Genomic DNA, 22,104 nt, shown 5'->3' with positions numbered 1-22,104 from the left:
AAGTCCATCTCTTGCCCCTGCTGTTTCTATTAGTTGTCGGATTTGTATTTTCTAAAAGTCTTATTTCTGTTCATAGAATCACAGTCGATGTTTCCAGGGAATTGCTTTTCGACTACTGTAAAACTTTTTTTTTTTTATCTGTAAAACATTCAATCACAGATGCCGAGTTGATCTATGCATATCATATATACCGTAACTGGACCCTTCTTGTTTGGTGTTTTTCGCAAATTGTTGTTCACTTGTATCATTGTATGCATCTTTGGATCTCTAATGAGCCTAGAAGTCTAAAGGCGGAAATCAGATCCTTTCCCGACTCGCGTTTCCGTTTTCGTCTCCAAACACAGACAGACAATGTCAGATAGGAATCTACTCATTACAGGGACTTATCTAATGTCAGATTGGAATCTATTCAACACTCATACCCACCCCCCCCCCCCATCTTGTGTTCACACATCATTTTACACCAATCCAGTGGTGTAAAAACTCCCCTTCATTCGGCAGGGCTGGACCATTATGAAATATGAATCTTTCACAGATTCATATTCTAAGTGCAAACTAGTTTGCAGCCAGTCATCATCTTTCCACCCTGTGTCGCGCCATGGTCAACTGCTAGTGCTAACCCTCACACTACAAAGTTCCGGGCTGGTGCACAAATACAGAGAGCTCTGCATTATTAAATTTCTACTGGGAGCAAAAAGCTTGCTTTCAAGAACTAATTCAACTTGACAATTATCCACTGTACATGATAAATTAGCTTATCCTATGTACAGCCATTCCTGAATCCTGTCCCCTATATTGCTTTAAATTAACATATGGGTAACGGTCATTTGCAATTTCTTTTAAAATTTTCCCCGCTAAAGCACTGTACAACCTATATATAACCCGAGGCTAAGCTAACAAGGAAAAAACAAAAAGAATCATGGCATCAGCAATTGGATGCACAATAGAAATCAACTAAAGTTTGCTTGAGCAGTAGGTAGCTACCGATATATACCCATACCTTCGCTAGACAGCGCTCTTCACCTCTAAACGTGCTTGCACATTTTATGTATTTCCATCAGAACTCTCTATGTTCTCTTCCCCAAGTTCTTCCTCAGTTTGCGCTCATAGCAAAAGCCACTGAATCTTTGCTTGCAATCACCCACATAATTTTCCTGCAGCATGAAAATTAATTTAAATCACCAGAACTAACCTGAGACCATGATACCCAGAATGAAGTGAAAGCTAAGTTCAGAATACCACAAAATTTTCCAAAAGCCTCTCCCCTGATCTTCTGGACTTGCCTGCAGAAACTCCACCAATATGAACAAGATAAAACAAACAATAAAGTGAAGAAAATACCTATTGAATTAAAGAGTGATGTTATTATGACCGAAAAAGAAAACTGTTCCAACTGTACCTCTTGATTTGACTATTCTACTAGACCTGGGAAGGAATTTTTGGCACATCGTGGTGCCCTGAAAACCCAGTAAGGGATAACCCATAAGATCTAATCTGTCCTCAATTGGCATCTCTGTAAACCCAAAGGAAGTCTTCCAGGTTTGTGTTCGCTGAGGAATAGCCGGCAAGACAAGTCTTTCTACTCCCAATCTAGATAGCATCTGTAAATTGCAAAGCAATGTATGTCTCATGACATCAAAGTTTAATATCATATTCAGATCAGCCGCTCCAAAAGAATGAATTCTTCACAAAATTATTGGGATAGATGAAGGTTACCTTCTCCAGTTCATTCACAAGAAGATGGCACATACCCTGCTGGCGGTGTTGAAAACAGGTTGCAATTAGAGGCATCTCTGCAACCCTTTGTCCATGGACCCTGAAAATTTAACACGGCAACCACAAATGATGCCTATGAACATCACAAATTCCTACAGATTAAGAAATTAAACGGGAAACAATCATTGAGACAGAACAGTTACCTCACTGTGGCCACAGATATCAACTCATCTCTTTTTTGCAGAACCATTGTATAAAATCCATTAAAGTTCAATCTCCTAATTTTTGATCTGTGGAAGAAAATGAAAGAAGTAGGCAAAGCTGAGTATCAATAAGTACTAAAAGATAACAGTAATAGTTCAACTGTGATGTTTATTTATTCATAGGAGTTGCTTCATTTGTAAACAGGCCCTTTTGTAATTTCTACATGCATTATTACGTATATTTCCTTTCAGTCAATTAAAGTTAATATTATGTACATAGAACTTGTGTTGGAAAAATAATAGTGCTGATTTACAAAGTAAAATATTTGTACACTTCCAGGATTTCATAATTTTTATTAGTGAAGTTTTTCACCTCTTTTTCGCAAACAATCCAGTCCAGGGTAGATTGCTTCCAACATGAACCTGATCAAAGGAAGAAATAGAAAAATAGAACTTCTCAATCTCTCAGAACAGTAATAATCCCAGCCTCTATATAGGGGAGATATTATAAATGGGGTTCCTTATTCAATTTCAATCTTAGGTTTGATTTTGTTGAAGTCCGGCCTGCCCTAGAAGTCTTTTTTGTTTGTTAGCTGAAAAATAAAGTAAACAGAAAGAAGTAAGAGAGGAAAGAAGAAGGAAGAAAGAGGAAGAAGAAGAGAAAAGGTCTGGTTCGAATTAGGGAAAAATCTACCCTAGTTTCGGCCAGACCTATTATTATATTATTAATATAATTGGAAAAGACATAAGTGCCCTTATTTAAGTAAGAGGCACTCGAACTAACATAATAGTACAATCAGCATTCTCAACAGGTACAAAGACCGAAATACCCCTTCACTAACACTCCCCCTCAAGCTGGTGAGTATACATCATATAATCCCAGCTTGTTACATATGTAGTCCACTCTCCCCCGACTCAAACCTTTTGTAAACAAGTCTGCCCACTGGTTTCCGGTATAACATATGTAGTCTATATCACTCCATTCAGCACCTTCTCTCTCACAAAATGACAGTCAACTTCAATGTGCTTGGTTCTTTCATGAAACACCGGATTGGAAGAGATATGAATCGCTGTCTGATTGTCACAATAGAGCTTCATTGGAATATTGATGTCATATCCTATCTCCTGTAGAAGGTTCCTTAGCCACACTAATTCACAAGCAGTATGTGTCATGGCCCTATATTATGCTTCTGCACAGCTGCTTGCCACAACTGTTTGCTTCTTACTTTTCCACGTTACCAAGTTACCCCCCAGAAGGTGCAATAGCCTGTGGTAGACCGTCTATCAGACATAGAACCTGCCCAATCAGCATCGGTGTATCCTTTTACTTCTAGTTTTCTGCCACTTTTGTACAGCAAACCACGGCCAGGAACTCCTTTCAAATACCTCACAATCCTTAGCACTGCATTCCAATGTGGGACCAAAGGTTTCTGCATGAACTGACTCACCACACTAACCACAAATGAAACATTTGGTCGAGTAATGGTTAGGTAGTTTAGTTTGCCTACAAGTCATCGGTATCTGCCAGGGTCTTCAAATACTTCACCTATATAACTGCTCAGCCTCATATTTGTTTCCATAGGTGTCTCAGTCGGTTTAGTACCCAACAAACATGTTTCTTCCAGTAAATCAAGCACATATTTCCTCTAACACAAATTAATGCCATGCTTAAATCTTGCTACCTCTATGCCCAAAAAGTATTTCAATTTGCCAAGGTCCTTTGTCTGAAAGTGTTCCTGTAGGAATGCCTTCAATCTATCAATGCCCATTTTATCATTCCCAGTCACAACGATATCATCTACATACACCACCATTAGTATTTTGCCTACCGGAGAGTCATGACTGAAGACAAAGTGATCAACTTGGCACTGTTTCATACCAAACTTCTTGACCACCTCACTGAACCTACCAAACCATGCTCAAGGGGACTGTTTAAGTCCATATATAGCCTTCTTAAGTCTGCATACATTATCATCCTCCCCCTGAGCAACAAACCCTGGTGGTTGCTCCATGTAGACCTCCTCGAGCAAATCACCATGCAAAAAGGCATTTTTGATATCTAGCTGATATAGAGACCAATCATACATAGCTACAAGGGAGATGACAACACAAACTGACCCTATCTTAGCAACTGGGGAGAATGTCTCTATGTAGTCAATGCCATAGGTTTGGGAGTGCCCTTTTGGAACCAGTCGCGCCTTCAGGCTCTCAACACGACCATCTAGCAAGTACTTAACGGCATACACCCACTTACAACCGACAACCTGTTTCCCAGGAGGAAGAGCGGTGAGGTCCCAAGCGTGATTATGATGGAGGGCAGAGAGCTCTTCTTCCATAGCACGGCACCACTCTGGAGAGGTAAGGGCTTCCTGGACATCCTTAGGAACAACCACTAAGGATAACAAAGAGATGAACTGGCGATGGGAGGCGGAGAGGTGAGTAAGGGAAACAAAATTGGAAATAGGGTGAAGGGTGCAGGTGCGTTTACCTTTCCGTAAGGCAATAGGAAGATCAAAGTTGGAGGCTGGTGTTGGATCTGGAACTGGATCTGTCGACGGTGATGAAGCCGAAGGAGTCGCAACCGGTACACGTGGACGATGTGTATACACATGACAGATAGGTGGACGGTCAACGGATGGTGGCACCGGAGGCAAGGACGTAGGCACGATTGGAACCAGAGGAGGAGGATCAGCCACAGGAAGGGGATGAGGAGGAAGTAGAATCATCGGACCCCACGAAGAACGGAGTAGACTCGAAGAAAGTAACATCAACACATACCAAGGAACAACGAGAACTAGGATGATAACACTTGTACCCTTTCTGAGTCCGAGAATAGCCAAGGAAGATACACTTAAGGGATCGTGCATCTAACTTGTCAGTCCCGGGACCCAGATTATGGACAAAGCGGACACACCCAAATACCCGAGGAGGAAGTGGAAACGGAGACATGTTGGGGAACAAGAAACTAAAAGGAGAATGACCATCAAGAATAGACGTGGACATCCGATTAATTAAGAAACAAGAGGTGAGCATTGCATCATTCCAAAAGGGTTTGGGAACATTCATGTGGTGCATGAGTGAGCGTGTCGTTTCTACAAGATGTCAGTTCTTTCTCTCAGCAACCCCATTTTGTTGTGGGGTGTAGGTACATGAAGTTTGGTGTATAATGCCATGTTGGTCCAAGTATTCTTGAAAAGATGAAGACAAGTATTCACGGTCATTATCAGAACGGAAAATTTTGATGTGAACACCAAATTGATTGCGGATCTCGGCATAAAATTTCTGGAAAATGGCAAATAATTCACTTCTTTCTTTCATTAAATAGAGCCACGTCATTCTTGAAAAGTCATCAACAAAAATAACAAATATTTTTATCCATTATATGACATCACTTTATAAGGATCCCAAACATCTGAATGAATCAAAGAAAAATGACTCGACACACGGTTATCAACCCTAGAACTAAAGGGAACACGATGGTGTTTCCCAAATTGACACGACTCACAATCTAGAATAAAAAGTTGACTCAATGAAGGGACCAAGGACTTCAGCACTGTCAACGAATGATGACCAAATCTACAATGCCACTGGAGAGGAGAAATAGATGACTGAAGGGTCGTTGACGTTCTTCCACCACCATCAAGATAATACAGTCCACCGGCTTCATGCCCTCCACCAATCTTCATTCCTGTCTTGAGATCCTGAAAAACACACATAGAGGGGTAAAATGTAATGGAGCAATTAAGGGACTTGGTCAGCTTACTAACAGACATAAGATTAAATGGAAACTTAGGTACATATAAAACAGAGGATAGGGATACAGGGTCTAGGTCAACATTACCGACACCACGAATAAATGATGTGGAGCCATTAGCAAGGGTAACAGATTGTGATGTTGAGCAATGAGAGAGATGAAAACACACCTGGAATTCCCGTCGTGTGATCGGAGGCTCCAGAGTCAATAATCCAGGGGTTGGGTGTGGATGCCAAACAAGCCATACTTGAGTGTGCAAAGGCAGTTGTGTTCTGCTGCGACGTGGATTAAACAAACCTTTCATACTCATCACGAGGAACACTCACCATCTCCTTGCCTAGACCATCTGAAGAGGTAGAAGGCATCTAGTCAACTAACCGGTTCTCCTGTCTAAAGTTGGAACTAGTGTCGCTAGTCATGGCATGGTTGGCCCACGTCGAGGGTGGACCATGTAAGTCATAGCAGTAGTTAATAGTATGTCCATCCAAACCACAATGAGTACACCTCCGTGGACCCGAGCCACGTCCTCTACCACGAGCTCCCCCTGAATCTCTACCTCCAGTACGACCACCACCACGGATATGTGTAGATCTACCACTACAACTCCGGTCATACACTGGACCGCTACTGCCACCAAGGCCAGGCTGGGCTCCTCAAGCCCCACTTCTGCCACCTTGACCTCTCGACACTGCAAATGCTGATTTATCTGAGATATTAGAGTTTTCCATAGATCCAATGGAAGTCCTCCGAAGACGAGCAAACACCTCCTCTAAAGATGGAAGGGCAAATCCTCCTAGTATCTGGGCTCGTACTAGTTCATACTCGGACTTCAGCCCCACCAGAAACCGAGTCACATCAAGCTGCTCTCTCTGTTGCTATTGAACCTTGACATCAGAAGTGAGAGGATGATAGACATTTAACTCATTACGGATATTTCTCATGTTGGCATAATACTCCTCAAGGCTCTGATTTCCCTGTTGCAGATTGAAGTATTCCTGATACAGTTGATATACCCTAGTTGTATTATCCTGACCAGAATGCAATTTCTTAGCATGATCCCACACCTCTTTGGCTATGTCAAGAAACATGAAGTTCACAATGATTCTGGGTTCCATACTGTTCCACAACCATGTGATGATCTGTGCATCTTCCTGTTCCCAGTCTTCGTACTCTTGAGAATTAGTGAGGGGTTTCTCCTCTCTTATGTGCTTTACCTTCTTCTTCGCCTTCAGAAAAACCTCTACAGACTTGGCCCAAGGGACATAATTATCTCCATTCAATTTAATGGAGGTCATTTGGACATTCAGGTAGTCAATAGATATCATCACACTAGGTTTACTATCACTGTTATCTGCCATTTCCGAATTCCCTTATCACTGAATCCTGAGCACTACACACTGCACACTGCACACAGACACTTCACCGAAATCTGCACACTGATTTCAGCAATAATAAAGGCTGAAAGCCGTACTTGTAACACCACAAACCCTACTCTACAGCTACCGGAAGTTTCACCATTAAGTAAACACTACTTCCCTTCGAATCACACACAAACCAGCATAAACCCTAGCATAAACCCTAGCATACTGCAATCTGAAAACCCATCATACGATCTATACCACACCTCTCATGTGTTCCATAACAGAAACTATGCATAAAAAAAAAAACTCCTTACCTCATCGCCAAAAGGCCAACCACACGAAGGAATGAAACACCACTGCACCACACGCACCAGCCCTACATTAATTAGGGGAGGGCTTAGAAACCACAGCAACCAATCAACAATGACACCACCGGAGGCATAGAAACCTCCAACGGAAGAGGGCGATAACTCCTTTTCAGCCCTTTTCCCAGTCTCCAACCAACAGCTGAGAAATCCAAGAGAAACCCTAGTTCGAATGCGCAGAAAACAGAATTCTAGCAAGTCTGATTTGTTTAATGTGGCTCTGATACCATGTTGAAGTTCGGCCTGCCCTAGAAGTCTGTTTTGTTTGTTAGCTGAAAAGTAAAGTAAACAGCAAGAAGGAAGAGAGGAAAGAATAAGGAAGAAAGAGGAAGAAGAAGAGAAAAGGTCTGGTTCGAATTAGGGAAAAAATCTACCCTAGTTTCGGCCAGACCTGTTATTATATTATTAATATAATTGGAAAAGGCATAAGTGCCTTATTTAAGTAAGAGGCACTCGAACTAACATAATAGTACACATCAGCATTCTCAACAGGTACAAAGACCGAAATACCCCTTCACTAACAGATTTTAACTTCTATACTATATATTTGAGAGATTAATCATCCCCAAGGCCATTTTGCATGATAAACATTCTCACAATAAAAGGATAAAGACAGCGAACTATTTAAGGAAAATTTTACTAGTGAACCCCTCGGAGATGAATGTAATTCTGTGTCGATCTAGGATCCTATAATTGAAAGGATGGAAAGGAAGTTGGCCCCTTGGAAGGTCAAATACCTTTTGTCTGGTGGTAGAATGACACTTCTGAAGAGTACTCTCTCAAATCTCCCCACCTACTTCCTTTCTCTCTTTCCTATCCCTGCCAAGGTGGCTAAAAATTTGGAAGCACTTCAGAGGAATTTCCTTTGGAGGGGGTGGGAAGACAAAAAGAAAATTCATCTTGTGAAGTGGGACCAGGTGTGGTTGCCTCCAGAGGAAGGAGGTTTGGGTTTAAGAAAATTAAAAACTTTTAGTACTGCCCCTCTTAGTAAATGGTGGTGGAGATTTGGAACTGAGAGGAATGCTTGATTGAGGAGACTGATTGCATCTAAGTTTGGGGTGGATTGAGGTGATTCGAGGTCTTTTGGACCCTCTACAGAACTGTGGTTGCTCTCTTTGGAAAGGAATTCTTAAATCCCTTTCAGTTTTCTCATCTGGTTTAGGTTTCAGAATTGGTAGAGGAAATAGACTAAAGTTCTGGAAGGGCCCATGGTGCATGGTTATCCCTCTTGCTGAAGTTTTCCCCCTGCTTTATCAGTGTGCTGCAGACCCAGATATCTCAGTTGCTGATTCCTATGATATGAGTGGTGACTCTATCTCCTGGAGTCCTCTATTTAGGAGAAATCTTTTCGACTGGGAGCTGGAACTGTTTATGGAGTTCATGCAAGTTCTACAGAGATAAAGCATCTCAGTCAATTTGGAGGATGAGTGGATTTGGAAGTGAAGTACGGATGGCACTTTATCTGTCAAGTCTATAGCCTCAAAACTAAGTCAGATTGGGGTGGCTGACTTCCCAAGAAAAACAGGTGTGAAACCCAATCTGCCCTTCCAAGGCAAACTTTCTAGTGTGGGTATTGATCCTTAACAAAGGTCTTTCAAGAGTCAATCTGGATAAGAGAGGGCTGCAGATCCCTGATCTGAATTGTGGGATGTCTGGATTAGCACCAGAGACAAGCAACCACCTCTTTCTCCACTGCCACTTTGCTATGAAGCTTTGGGTTCATTTTCTTAAAACTGTTGGGGTCGACTGGGTCATGCCTAGTTCCATCAAGGATTTGTTCTACTGCTGGAAATTGACTGGCATTAAGAGAAAAGGGAAGCTGATCCGGAGCACTATACCTACAGCTGTTATTGTGACCATTTGGTTGTCAGTTAGACCTTAGTTTAAACATCAAAATGTATTTTAGATGCTTCACTCTCAGTCAGTCTGGAATCTGGAATGAGTGCTCCTCTTTTTCCGGTGAGTTGTACCAGGGAGTTGTTGTAACCTTCTCTTTCTTTCAATAAATTCTTAACTTACCTTACCTTTCAAAAAAAAAGTATGGGGTGTCCACATGCTTCTTTTCTATCAAATGAGCCAACATGATTGAATCCATGGCATACTTCCTCCAATTAACAGAAAACCCAAGAAATGAATGGGCCTCGAACCCTAGAAATTATGTCAATGGTCCCAAATCTTCTTATCTTAAAGGACCTATGTAACCACTATTGTAGACAAGGTTCAAAGTATCAATGCACCCAATATGCACGAACAAGCGTATAGGGAAGTCGGTTTTAGGCATGCCTACCCCGTGAAAGTGCTCAAAATCCAAAACACCCCTTATTTGGGGTATCAAAGGAGCTACTGGTACACCCGATACGGGGCATTATTGTATCGAAATTTTGAACCTTGGTTGTAGATGTCAAAAACCTTCTACATCATTTCCCAAAAGTAAAATGTCATATACATATACGAAAAGATATGTCAATCCATTAGAATTGTGACAACTGACAAGTGAATAAATTATATTGGTTTTAAGAAAACTCAACATTAATAATGATATCCTTAAATTGTTCAAACCATGTTCTTGGGACTTATTTAAATCCATTGAGCGAGTTCTTAAGTAAACAAACTGTTATCTCAGTGGCTTCAGCAGTTCGAACCAGATGAAGAAAAAGAAGAAGAAGAAGAAGAAAAGGAGCAGTCGAATCTGATAGCATAAACCCTATCAGTCAACCCTAATATGAATTAGCCTCTAATTAGCTGTACAAAGATTAAACTGCCCCCCACTTAAGTATGGGGCAGGAAGTCTCTATTAAAACTGCCACATAAGCACATAACTTAACAAAAATAAAATGACTAATCTACCCTTATTCGGCTAGTTCTAACACTCCCCCTCAAGCTGGAGAATATGTCATATGATCCCAGCTTGTTACATATATAGTTCACTCTCCCTGAGCTTAAGCCTTTTGTAAACAAATCTGCCCATTGATCACCTGAGCCCACATGTTCTGTGCTTATCTCTCCAGTAAGGACCTTCTCCCTCACAAAGTGGCAATCAATCTCTATGTGCTTTGTTCTCTCATGAAAAACAGGGTTGGATGAGATGTGGAGTGCAACTTGATTGTCACAGTACAATTTCATTGGTCTATCCATGGAGAACCCAATTTCTTGTAGGAGATTCCCCAGCCATACTAATTCACATGTAGTGTGTGCCGTGGCTCTATATTCGGCTTCAACACTGCTCCTTGCCACAACCGCCTGCTTCTTACTCTTCCATGTCACAAGATTTCCTCCAAGAAATGTGCATTACCTGTAGTAGATCTTCTATCAAACAAAGAGTCTGCCCAATCTGCATCTGTATACCCAATTACCTCAAGTCTTCCTCCTGGTTTGTACAATAACCCACGGCCTGGAGCTCCCTTCAGGTACCTTACAATTCTAAAAGCTGCATCCCACTGAGGTATCCGAGGGTTCTGCATAAATTGGCTCACCACACTGACTGCGTCTCGTGATAGTCAAATAGTCCAGCTTCCCCACTAACCGTTTATGCCTTCCAGGATCATCAAATATTTCCCTTGTATCACTACTTAACTTACAATTTGGCTCCATGGGAATTTCAACCGATTTTGCACCTAACAATCCTATTTCATCCAACAGATCAAGAACATATTTTATTTGGCACAGGTTTACACCTTGTTTTGATCTAGCAACTTCTATACCCAAGGTCTTTTGTTTGAAAATGGTTTTGCAGAAAGACCTCTAGTTTATCGATCCCTAATTTGTCACTACCAGTTATGACAATATCATCCACATAGACCATTAATAAAATCTTTCCGACTTCTGAATCATAGCTGAACACCAAATGGTCAACCTGGCATTGTTTCATTCCAAAATTCTTCACCACTTCACTAAACTTCCCAAACCAAGCACGAGGCGATTGTTTCAACCCATAAATTGCCTTTTTCAATTTGCACACTTTACCATCCTCCCCTTAAGCAACAAACCTAGGTGGTTGATCCCTATATACCTCCTCCATAAGGTCACCATGAAGGAAGGCATTTTTAATGTCAAGTTGAAATAAGGGCCAATCATACATAACTGCTAGGGAAATTAAGACACGAACAGAGCCAATCTTAGCCACTGGAGAGGTCTCCATATAATCCACCCCATACAACTGTGAATAACCTTTAGCAACAAGTCTGGCCTTCAGACGCTCCACACTACCATCTAGCAAGTATTTAACAATATACACCCATTTACAACCCACAACATGCTTACTAGGAGGAAGAGTAGTGAGAACCCACGTTCGAGTATGCTGAAGGGCAGAGTTCCTCCTTCATTGCCTGCCACCACCCAAGTGAGCTAAGAGCCTCTTGGACATTCTTAGGTATAGAAATAGATGACAACAGTGAAACAAACTAGCAATGTGAAGCGGAAAGGCGAGAGACTAAAACAAAATTGGAAATGGGATGAAGGGTACAACTACCTTTACCTTTCCGTAAAGCAATGGGAAGATCAAGTCCTAAAGGTTCTGCGACAAGAGCAACAACAAGATCCGCAGACAAGGTAGAAGCTGGAAGAGCCGGTGTTTGTCGGTGAGTATGCACGCACCGGATCGGTGGTCGTTCAGTAGGGATCTGCACTGGAGGAGGTGAAGGGTCAACCCCAACTGGAACAACCGGAACGGGATCACGGACTGGAAGAGGAAGATGAAGCAAAGGTGAAGACACCAATGCTTCAAGTCCCGAGAAAAAGGGGACAGACTCAAAAAATGTGACATCAGGACAAACATAGCACTTCCGAGTAATGGGATTGTAACACTTATACCCTTTTTGAGTCTGAGAATAGCCAAGAAAGACACACTTAATAGAGCGTGCATCCACCTTGTCTATCCCAGGACTCAGATTGTGAACAAAGCACACACAGCCAAAGATGCGAGTGTTAATGGAAAGGGAGACAGGGTGGGGAACAAATAGAAAAGGGAGACCGACCATGAAGAATGAAGGAGGGCACCCGATTAATAAGAAAACACGCAGTAAGTACAGCGTCACTCTAAAATCGTTTAAGAACACTCATATGATGAAGAATAAACCGAGCAGTTTCAAGGAGATGACGGTTCTTTCATTCAGCCACCCCATTTTGTTGAGGAGTGGATGCACATGAAGTTTGATGAATGATGCCATGCTGCTCTAAATACTGTTGAAAGGAAGTAAGAAAGTATTCACAACCGTTATCTAAACGAAGAACTTTCATTGAAACACCAAATCGTGTACGTATTTCAGCATGGAATTTTTGAAAAATGGAAAATAATTCACTCCTTTCTTTCATTAAGTAAATCCATGTCATCCTTGAACAATCATCAATAAAAGTGACACAATACTTGTAACCATTATAAGACTATTTTAATCGGACCCCAAACATTTGAATGAACCAAAGCAAAAGGATTCAACATACGACTATCAACTCTAGGACTGAAGGGTACCTGACGATGTTTCCCATACTGACACGACTCACACTGTAAAGACAACAAATGACTCAAAGACGGAACCAGATCTTGAGTGCCTTGAGAGATGGATGTCCCAGTCGGCAATGCCACTATAGAGGAGTGAGTGAAGTCTGAAGTGCAACTGACGATCCACCACCGTCAAAGTAATACAATCCACCAGCCTCATGCCCCCCACCAATCTTCTTCTTCGTCTTGAGATCCTAAAAAACATAAAAGGAAGGGAAAAATGTAATAGAGCAATTAAGAGTCTTGGTTAATTTACTAACAGACATAAGATTGAGTGGAAACTTAGGGACATATAGAACAAATGATAAAGAAAGAGTTGTGTCAACATTACCAACACCACAGATGAGAGAAGAGGAACCGTTGGCAAGGGTAACAGTTTGGGATGTGGAAGTTTCAGAGAGGGAAGATAACACACCTGGAGTCCCGATCATGTGATCAGAGGCTCCAGAGTCAATAATCCAGGGAGAGGGTTTGGATACCAGACGAGCTATACCTGAGTGGGCAAGGGTGGCTGTAGTATGTTGTGAAGTAGCCTGGAGGAACCTCTCATACTCATCGCGCGGTACACTCACCATCTCCTTCTCGAAAATAAATGTAGATGTAGAGGGTGTTAGATCTGCCCGTTGGTTATCACTGACATCAACCCCACCAGCTACTGCATGATTAGCCCATGTAAAAGGAGGGCCATGGAGATCATAACAGAAATTCACCGAATGTCCGTCCTTGCCACAATGGGTATACTTCCTTGTAGAGTTACTTTTTCTATTACCACAACCTCCCCCTGAGTCACGACCACCACGACCTCCTCGGGAGGAATGTCCTCCCCCTCTAGTACCACGTCCACATCCTCTGGCTATCACAAATGCCGATCTGTCAAACTGTGTGGGATTCTTTGTAGATCCCAAAGAAATCCTACGAAGCCGTGCAAAAACTTCAAGTGTAGGAAGAGTAGAGCCTCCCAATATTTGGGCCCTAACTGGTTCTTATTCTGATTTCAACCCCAATAAGAACCTAGTGACATCTAGTTGTTTCCTCTGTTGTTGTTGAACCTTAACATCTGGAGTGAGGGTATGATAGACAGAGTTCATTTCTAAGGTTCTTCATACTGGCATAGTACTCTTCTAGGGTTTTATTCCCTTGTTGCAGATTGAAATACTCCTGATAGAGTTGATATACCCTTGTAGTATTATCCTACCTAGAATAAAGCTTCTTGGCATGTTCCCATATGTCCTTAGTTGTATCTAAGAACATAAAGTTGGTATTTATTTTGGGTTCCATACTATTCCATAACCATGTCATGATTTGGGCATCTTCCTGTTCCCAATCATCAAACCCTAAAGAGTCAGCTAATGGTTTATCTTCCTTCACATGTTTCACTTTCCTCTTTACCTTGAGGAAAACTTCCACTGACTTGGCCCATGGCACATAATTCTTACCATTAAGTTTAATGGAGGTCATCTGCACACCCAAATAATCGGAAGGGATCATCACACTCGGTTTCTAATCACTAGAACCATCTCCTGTTGCTGCCATTATGTCTCCCCCCACTGCTATCTCTAATTCTGAACTCTCAGTCACCAACCAAATACTACAGCAGTCTCTAAACTCAGGTGATAGCAACCACCTCTGCTACCTTCAGGTAAGCCTGTCCATTTGGTTTTAGATACTAATATGGGTTTTGTGCCTGTAACAGATATCCTAGAATTTCAACTTAGCCAACCAAGTGACAGCAGGGAAGTGACGAATGTTAATGCTGGAATTCGAACTAAGAAGGGAGTTTGGTTGGTAGAGAGGCAACAGGAGGAACTAGAACGTATTTGGGAGCAGATTTGTACCATGTTAGAGGAATATAAACAAAAAGAGGAAATGATAGAGGTGATTCCATAAAACCCTGAATCAGATGCAAGGCCCAATAGATTGGGGCAGGAAACAGGAAATAAAGGGCCGCCTAGGAAGTCAATGGGCAATAAGGGTAGGAAAAAGAAGAAAAAGTCTAAAGTAGAGAAACTAATAATGGACATTGAAGGGGATATTGAATTCAGTGGAAGAGGGGAAAGGAAAAGGTTTCTAAATGAAGGAAAATACTATCTTGGAGGGCTAAATTCATGAAGGTTAATGAAGATAATCAGTTGGAATGTGAGGGGTTTGGGTAGTGCCAGGAAAAGGAGATTGATTAAGGAATTACTTAGGAGAGAAAGACCTGATGTTGTGATGTTACAAGAGACGAAAATAGTTGAACTGGATAGGAGGTGGGTCAGAGAGATTTGGAAAGTAAGAGGGGTAAGATGGTGTTCAACTCCGTCATGGGGAGCTTTGGGAGGAATAGTAACTTTGTGGAGGGAGGACTTCGTAGAACCAATAGAAGAGCTAATAGAAAACTTCATTGTATCCCTAAAATTCAGGATGTGGAAGATGGCTTCATTTGGGTGCTAACAAATGTGTATGGGCCAAATAATTATAGAGAGAGGAATGAGTTATGGGAGGAGCTCCATGGTATTCAAGGTTTATAGGAAGGTCCTTGGTATTTAGGGGGGGGGGGGGGCTTAATGCAATAAGGTTAGTCAAATAATCCCAGTCAAGCCATCACAACTAGTATCTGTGAGTTACAAGAGATTTTTTTACTACATAATATCTTCACCTGGTCCAACTAATCCAACTTGCTCGAAACTTGATAGATTTCCTTTTAATGAGGGTTGGGAGAGCCATTGGAGAGGTTTGATAGCTACGGCTCTACCTAGGATAACCTTTGATCATTGCCCCATAGAAATAGGACAAGAACCTCTTGGAAATGGACCTAGACCATTCAGATTTGAGAATATGTGGTTAACACATCCAGATTTTTTGTCGAAGGTTAAGGAATGATGGAGTGAAGAGATGAGGGGAGCAAAATGGAATGGGGTTGGAAATGGACCTAGACCATTCCCAACTTGCATAGATCTGCCTCTAACTTCTTCCTTGAAACCGCCTTGGTGAGAAGGTCTGCTAGCTGCATGTCGGAGGTGATGTATGGAAGACATACTTCTTGAGATGTAACTATATTGGTGGCAGCTTGATTATCACAATATAACATCAATGGTTTCTCATAAACAATACCTAACTTCTCAAATAATGATCTCAACCATAGGATCTCAGCTACACCATTTTGCCATGGACCTATATTCAACTTCAGCACTGGAATAAGAAACATTTTGTTTTTTACTCCTCCAAGAGACAATGTTACCTCCTACAAAAGCACAATATCCAGAGGTAGATCTTCGATCATCAACACACCCAGCCCAATCAGCATATGTGAAAACTTCTATCTTCATGTGATCATTATTCTTGAATAAAATGCCTCTACCTAGGCACCTCTTCAAATATGCTAGTATCCTCTCAACTGCAAGGAGGTGAGTAGTCCTAGGAGAGTGCATATACTGGCTAACTACACTAACTGCATAACTGATGTCGGGTCGAGTGAGACAAAGATAGAGAAGTTTTCCAACTAACCGTTGGAACATAGCTTTATCTTCAAGGGGTTCTCCACCCTCTGCATTGATCTTGTGGCTTTGTTCAATGGGCGTGTCAAGAGGCTTAACACCCAACTTTCCTGTTTCTTCCAACAGGTCAAGAACATACTTTCTTTGAGAAACAAAAATCTCATGCTTGGATCTGGCTACCTCAATGTCGAAAAAGTAGCATAGTTCTCCCAAATCTTTTACCTCAAACTCTTGATAAAGGAATTGCTTAAGGGACTCAATCTCAGTATTATCATTTCCTATTACTAAAATATCATCCACATATACAGCAAGCAAGGTTAAGGAAGAACCCACTCTCTTAATAAACAAGGTGTGGTCTGATTGGGCCTATACATATACGAACCTTTCAAGGGCTTGTCTAAATCTATCAAACCAAGCTCTAGGGGACTGTTTTAGTCCATACAAGGCTTTATTCAACCGACAAACCTTCTTTCCTATCTCTGTACCATAAAATCCAAGAGACAACTGCGTGTAAACCTCTTCTTGCAAGTCTCCATTGAGGAAGGTAGTTTTAACATCCATATGATACAACGGCCAAGAGTAATTGGCTGCAAGAGATAATAAGACTCTGATAGTGGTCATCTTTGCTACTGGTGTAAAAGTTTCCAAGTAATCAATACCATATGTCTGAGTAAATCCTTTTGCAACTAACTAGGCCTTATACCTTTCAATAGAACCATCAACATTATGTTTCACAGTGAATACCCATCTACATCCAACTGGTTTCTTACCTTTAGGCTGATCAACTATCTCCTAAGTATTGTTTCTGATGAGGGCATCTATTTTTGCTTTTATTGCATCTTTCCATTCTAGTACTTTCAATGCTTCTTGTATTGTTCTGGAAATGAGAACATCGACAATGGATGCGAGAAAAGACTTATAGGAGGGAGACAAATGATCGTAGGACAAGAACCGAGAAATGTTGTGAGTTGTGGATGTGGTGCAACGACGCTTGCCCTTACGAACTGCTATGGGAAGATCAAGATCATCTAATGAAGGTGAAGGCTCCATGGTGGGATGTCTCTCATCTGTAGTATCTATGGTACCTAGATTTGGCTCTGCAGAAGGAACTGAGGCTACTGTGGTACCGGGATCTGAATCTGCAGAGGAAACTGGGACTAACCTGCACTGTTGATGTCTGAAATCAACACCTGTCTCCATCATCTATGATAGACTCTCACATCCTTGCATCTCTGACAGCCATCCCCATTACACCCCTCTTCACTTAATGGGATAGGTAAAGGAACTTCTGACGAGTTAACCCCATCCTTACTACTCTCCCCTTCAGTAGAAACCCTTGGATAATAGGGTACATCTTCAAAGAAAGTGACATCCATTGAGACAAATCTTTTCCCAGAAGTAGGTTCATAGCAACAATGTCCCTTTTGAGTTTGTGCATAACCAAGGAAAATACATTTTGAGACCTTAGGATCAAACTTGGAACGATGAGGGCCAAGAATCTGAACAAAGCATGTACAACCAAAGGTTTTAAGGGGAATGGTAGATAACTCTTTATCAGGATATAAGAGGGTAAATGGAGATTTCATGTCAAGAACCCCTGAAGGAATCCTATTGATGAGATACACTGTTGTAAGAACAGCATCCCCCCAGAAATGTATAGGCACATTGGAAGTAAACATAATGCTTCTGGCTACCTCCGATATGTATCTATTCTTTCTCTCAACAACCCATTTTGCTGTGGTGTATGAGGACAAGTACTCTGATGGATAATCCCATGTTCAAGCAAATAGGAGGCTAATGGGTTTGCAAAATATTCTTTCGCATTATCAGATCTAAAAATTTTGATTTTGACCCTAAATTGGGTTGAAATCATCTGATGAAAGATCCGAGTTAATGTTGGAACCTCATCTTGAGAACGCATGAGATAAATCCACAAAAAAACAAGTATAATCATTAACAAACAAAAGGAAATATCTGTACCCCCCCATGGCAATGGTATGGTAAGGTCCCCAAACATCAGTATGCACAATTTCAAAGGGAACATTACTTCTATTATTACTTAATGAATAGGTTGTCCTGTAATGTTTTGCAAGTTCACAACTCTCACATTTCAAACTAGACATCTAGATAGATTCAAATAAACTAGGAAACAAACTCTTCAAAGCCCGAAAAGATAAATGACCCATCCTATTATGCCAAAGCATAGCCTGATCAACAGACTGAGAAACACAAGACCTCTTAATCTCACTATCTCCCCAACGAGGACTCCCTCCAAGCAGATAGACTCCATTTGCCTCATGGCCAATCCCAATCACCTTCCTTGTCTCCAAATCCTGAAAAACACATCGATCCGGAAAAAAGGTTACTGAACAATTCTAGTTTTTTGTAATGCTACTAACTGAAAGCAATTTAGTACTATGCTTAGGAACATGCAAAACCGAAGATAAGGAAATAGCATTAGACAACTTGATGTCTCCCATGCCAGAAATAGGAACAAGGGAGCCATCAACAATGGACACTGTCTCTGCCTAAAGATAAGTAATAGGTAGTAAATAGTGACGGCAATCCAGTCATACGATCAGATGCTCTAGAATCTATTATCCATGAATGTTCTGTATTACCTGTAACTGAGGCATGGTGAGCTGAGGCCCGATTACCTGAATGAGCAAAAGCTAAGGTAGGAGGTACTGATGGTGTCTAAGGAGGTGGAGTTGAATTACCAATTTCATTTTCCAGCTGAATTAGAGCAGCTCAGGCAGCAACTAAGGTATCTAGAGGATTGCCTCTTGTGCTAGATGAGGTTGTACTATCAGTGTTAACAGACATATTTGCATTCCCCTTTTTATTTCTGAGTTTTGCTAGAACTAGATGTGGATGCAACTTCCAACATGTCTCTTTAGTATGTTTAGGTTTCTTGCAATGCTCACATACTAGGTCCTTCTTAACTTCCTTCTTCATGTCTCTTTCCTTATCACTCCTAGATGTGGGCTTAACTACTGCCAAAGCTGATTCAAAAGGCCATTGTTGTAGCATAACTTTTCTCCTAGTCTCTTCGTTGTGCACTAAGGAATAGGCCTAGGACAGAGTTACACTATCTCTTGTCAACAGTTGCTGCCTCACAATATCATATTCCGAATTTAGACGGTCCAAGAACTCAAACACTCTATTAGTTTCAATCTGCTTTCTGTAAATCTGTACATCCTTCTTACTTTCCCATTCAATTGATTCAAGATGGTCAATTTCATGCCATAGGGATTTCAAGATTGAAAAATAAACTGAAACTTGTTTCTCACCTTACTTAAGATTTTTAACCTCACATTTCAGCTCATAAGCCCTAGCAACATTAGGGTGCTAAGAGTAGGTTTCTTTCACAACATCCCATGTTTCTTTAACTGTTTTTTCCCATAAGTAATTTCGGCTGATGTGTGGCTGCATGGAATTGCACAGCCATGTCATCACCAAATAATTTTCCTGAATCCACTTAGCATAAGTGGGGTCCTCCTTATTTGGTTCCTTCACATCTCCCAACAAATAGTTCAGTTTTCCTCTTCCCTAATGGCCATCATGGCTGATTGGGCCCACTCTATGTAGTTTGAACCATCAAACTTTACGGTTGTAATCTGGAAGGTGTTTTCAGTCATACCACCTGAACCAGTCCCAAAAACACCCTCCCCTTGGTGCTTGAACTCCATTCTTGGTTAGCGGTTAAGCAAAAAACACCTTCTATTTACTGTAACAATCAGCCTACTGGGTCTGAAAAAAACTAACGATAGTAGGTCTAGAAGCAGAAATCAGATTTAGAGAAAGAAAAAAAATTCCAATTCACTGTATCACTGTATCAATCAGCCTACTAAATCTGAGAACTAATAGCAGTTGCCCTGGGTACAGAACTCCAAAAACAAAGATCGGAGAATAGAAATCTGATAGCAGCCAAACTTAAAAACAAGTCTAATCTCTTATCCAGACACAGTAACAGTCCTGGATTTCAGGGTTTTCTCTTAAAACCCTAGAAGAGAAAAAGAAAAAAAAAATCTATATAGCCGTACCTCACAAATTAAGCTATCCTTGTTGCTGCCCTCAAGAAGGAATAAGACCTTACCCAGGAATTTCTGAGAAAAAAAACCTGATCTTGATTCAAAAAGTTCTTGCTGAAATTCTGATCGCCAACTTCAGTTTGCTCAAAACTGATCTTGATTCTGATCAACCCGAGAAACTTCTGAAACAGAACTGATCTCGGAGAAAAATCTTCTTGATCGCCAACTTCAATCTTGATGAGAGAACCAAAAAATCTGATTGGCACCTCCAATCTTGATCAAAAACCTAACCATGATCACTTAATTCTTCTCTGATTCTTCCTGATTACAAGGAGCACTTTCCAATCCTTGGATAGTTGCTGAAGACTTCTTGTAATCTCCAAGAATCAGTCAAATGAAAAAAACTCAGCCCTAAATAATTCTTATGTGGTCGGCTGAATTAATTCCACATGAGAAACCCTAGATCGAATGCTCTGATACCAAGTAGTCACTCAAGATTGAATAGACACTTAAAAAGAGAAGAAAAAATAAAAAAAGAATAGGGATAAAAGAGAGAGAGAGAGAGAGATTTTGGTAAAAGATAGTTGGGTTGATGTGTTTAAACAGCCAACCCCCCCCCCTTAAATTTATATACATAGTATCATACTTGTAAAAGGACTGAATTGCTTACATGGCAAGATAAGATAAGATAAAGATGAAAAAAGACTAATCCTAATCTTATAAAAGACTAGTCCTAATCTTATAAAAGACTAATCCTAATATTATGATAAAGAACTAATTCTAATCATAACTTACTGCTGACATACGAACAGTGGGGACCACCTTAGTAAGGTCCACATTAGTGTTCTCTACAGGGAACATAGTGCTGAAGAATGTAGCCTTCCTAGGGAAGTGGTTATGGAGATGGCCCTGAGAGAGAGAGAAGAAAGAGAGAGAGAGAGAGAGATTATGGCATGAGGTGGTGGCAAGCATTCATGGCTGCTCAAGAAATGGTTGGGATGCCGAGATATCTCGTCAAGCTACCCTTACAACACCTTGAAAGGCTATACATGGCATTCTCCCTCGCTTCCTCAGTTTTATTAGGTATGAGGCTTGTTTTGGTGATGCTATCCGGTTCTAGGAGGATATTTGGGTGGGTACTCAACCCCTCAAAGATCGATTCCCCTTGCTCTATTCCCTCTCCCTTCATAAAAATGAGCCGATTGTAAATTTTCTCCCAAACCCGTTAATTCCCTTGTCTTTAAACTGGGATTTCGGTTTTCGTAAAGGGTTAAGGGGCGGTGAATCAAGTTGTGTTATTGAGCTAATTCATTTACTAGAGTTCGTTTGTTTGGACCCCGCATCTTCTGATCAAAGAGTTTAGACTCCTCTTCCAAAAGGTACATTTACTTCTTCTTCTTTTCTAAAATCCCTCAATTATAACCCTAATTCCTAAGGGCTCCCCTTCAAAGAAGTCTGGGCGTGACCTATTCTTCCAAAAATTGTCGTATTCTGCTGGGCAGTCTACTATGGGAAAATCAATACCTTGGAAAACTTGCAGAAAAAGAGACCCTCTCTTTGTCTCTCCCCGAATTGGTGCTCCTTGTGTAAGGCCCAGAATGAGGACTGTTTCCATTTGCTGATCTCATGTTCCTTTGCTATAGCTTTATGGAGTTGGAGCCTTTGTTTATTTGGAGGTAGGTGGTTTCTGCCATCTGATTT

The 22,104-nt window shown here is 41.1% G+C and overlaps 1 protein-coding gene across 4 annotated transcripts in view; it reads right to left on the bottom strand.

The window, feature by feature from the left end:
• Nucleotides 1–678: 678 nt before the first annotated feature.
• LOC148851824 (uncharacterized) overlaps nt 679–22,104 on the bottom strand; it is a 42,709-nt gene continuing 21,283 nt past the window's right edge. For 3 of the 4 annotated variants that reach the window (XR_016098753.1, XR_016098752.1, XM_088942855.1), the window contains 5 exons: nt 1,920–2,006; nt 1,717–1,816; nt 1,400–1,601; nt 1,240–1,283; nt 679–1,154 (listed from right to left, as the gene is read on the bottom strand). Coding sequence is in view for 1 of the 4 variants with exons in the window: in XM_088942855.1 (XP_088798981.1) it covers nt 1,068–1,154; nt 1,240–1,283; nt 1,400–1,601; nt 1,717–1,816; nt 1,920–2,006 (520 nt within the window). In the remaining 3 variants the exon portion in view is untranslated. The remainder of the gene's footprint in view (nt 1,155–1,239; nt 1,284–1,399; nt 1,602–1,716; nt 1,817–1,919; nt 2,007–22,104) is intronic. The other variant, XR_016098751.1, reaches the window with a different exon arrangement.

The sequence above is a fragment of the Nelumbo lutea genome, chromosome 5 (assembly GCF_056320005.1).
Source record: "Nelumbo lutea isolate HS-2025 chromosome 5, American lotus-T2T, whole genome shotgun sequence".
Lineage (NCBI taxonomy): Eukaryota > Viridiplantae > Streptophyta > Magnoliopsida > Proteales > Nelumbonaceae > Nelumbo > Nelumbo lutea.
Note: the sequence above shows the minus strand (reverse complement) of the source record. Positions and strands in the feature narration are given on the sequence as shown.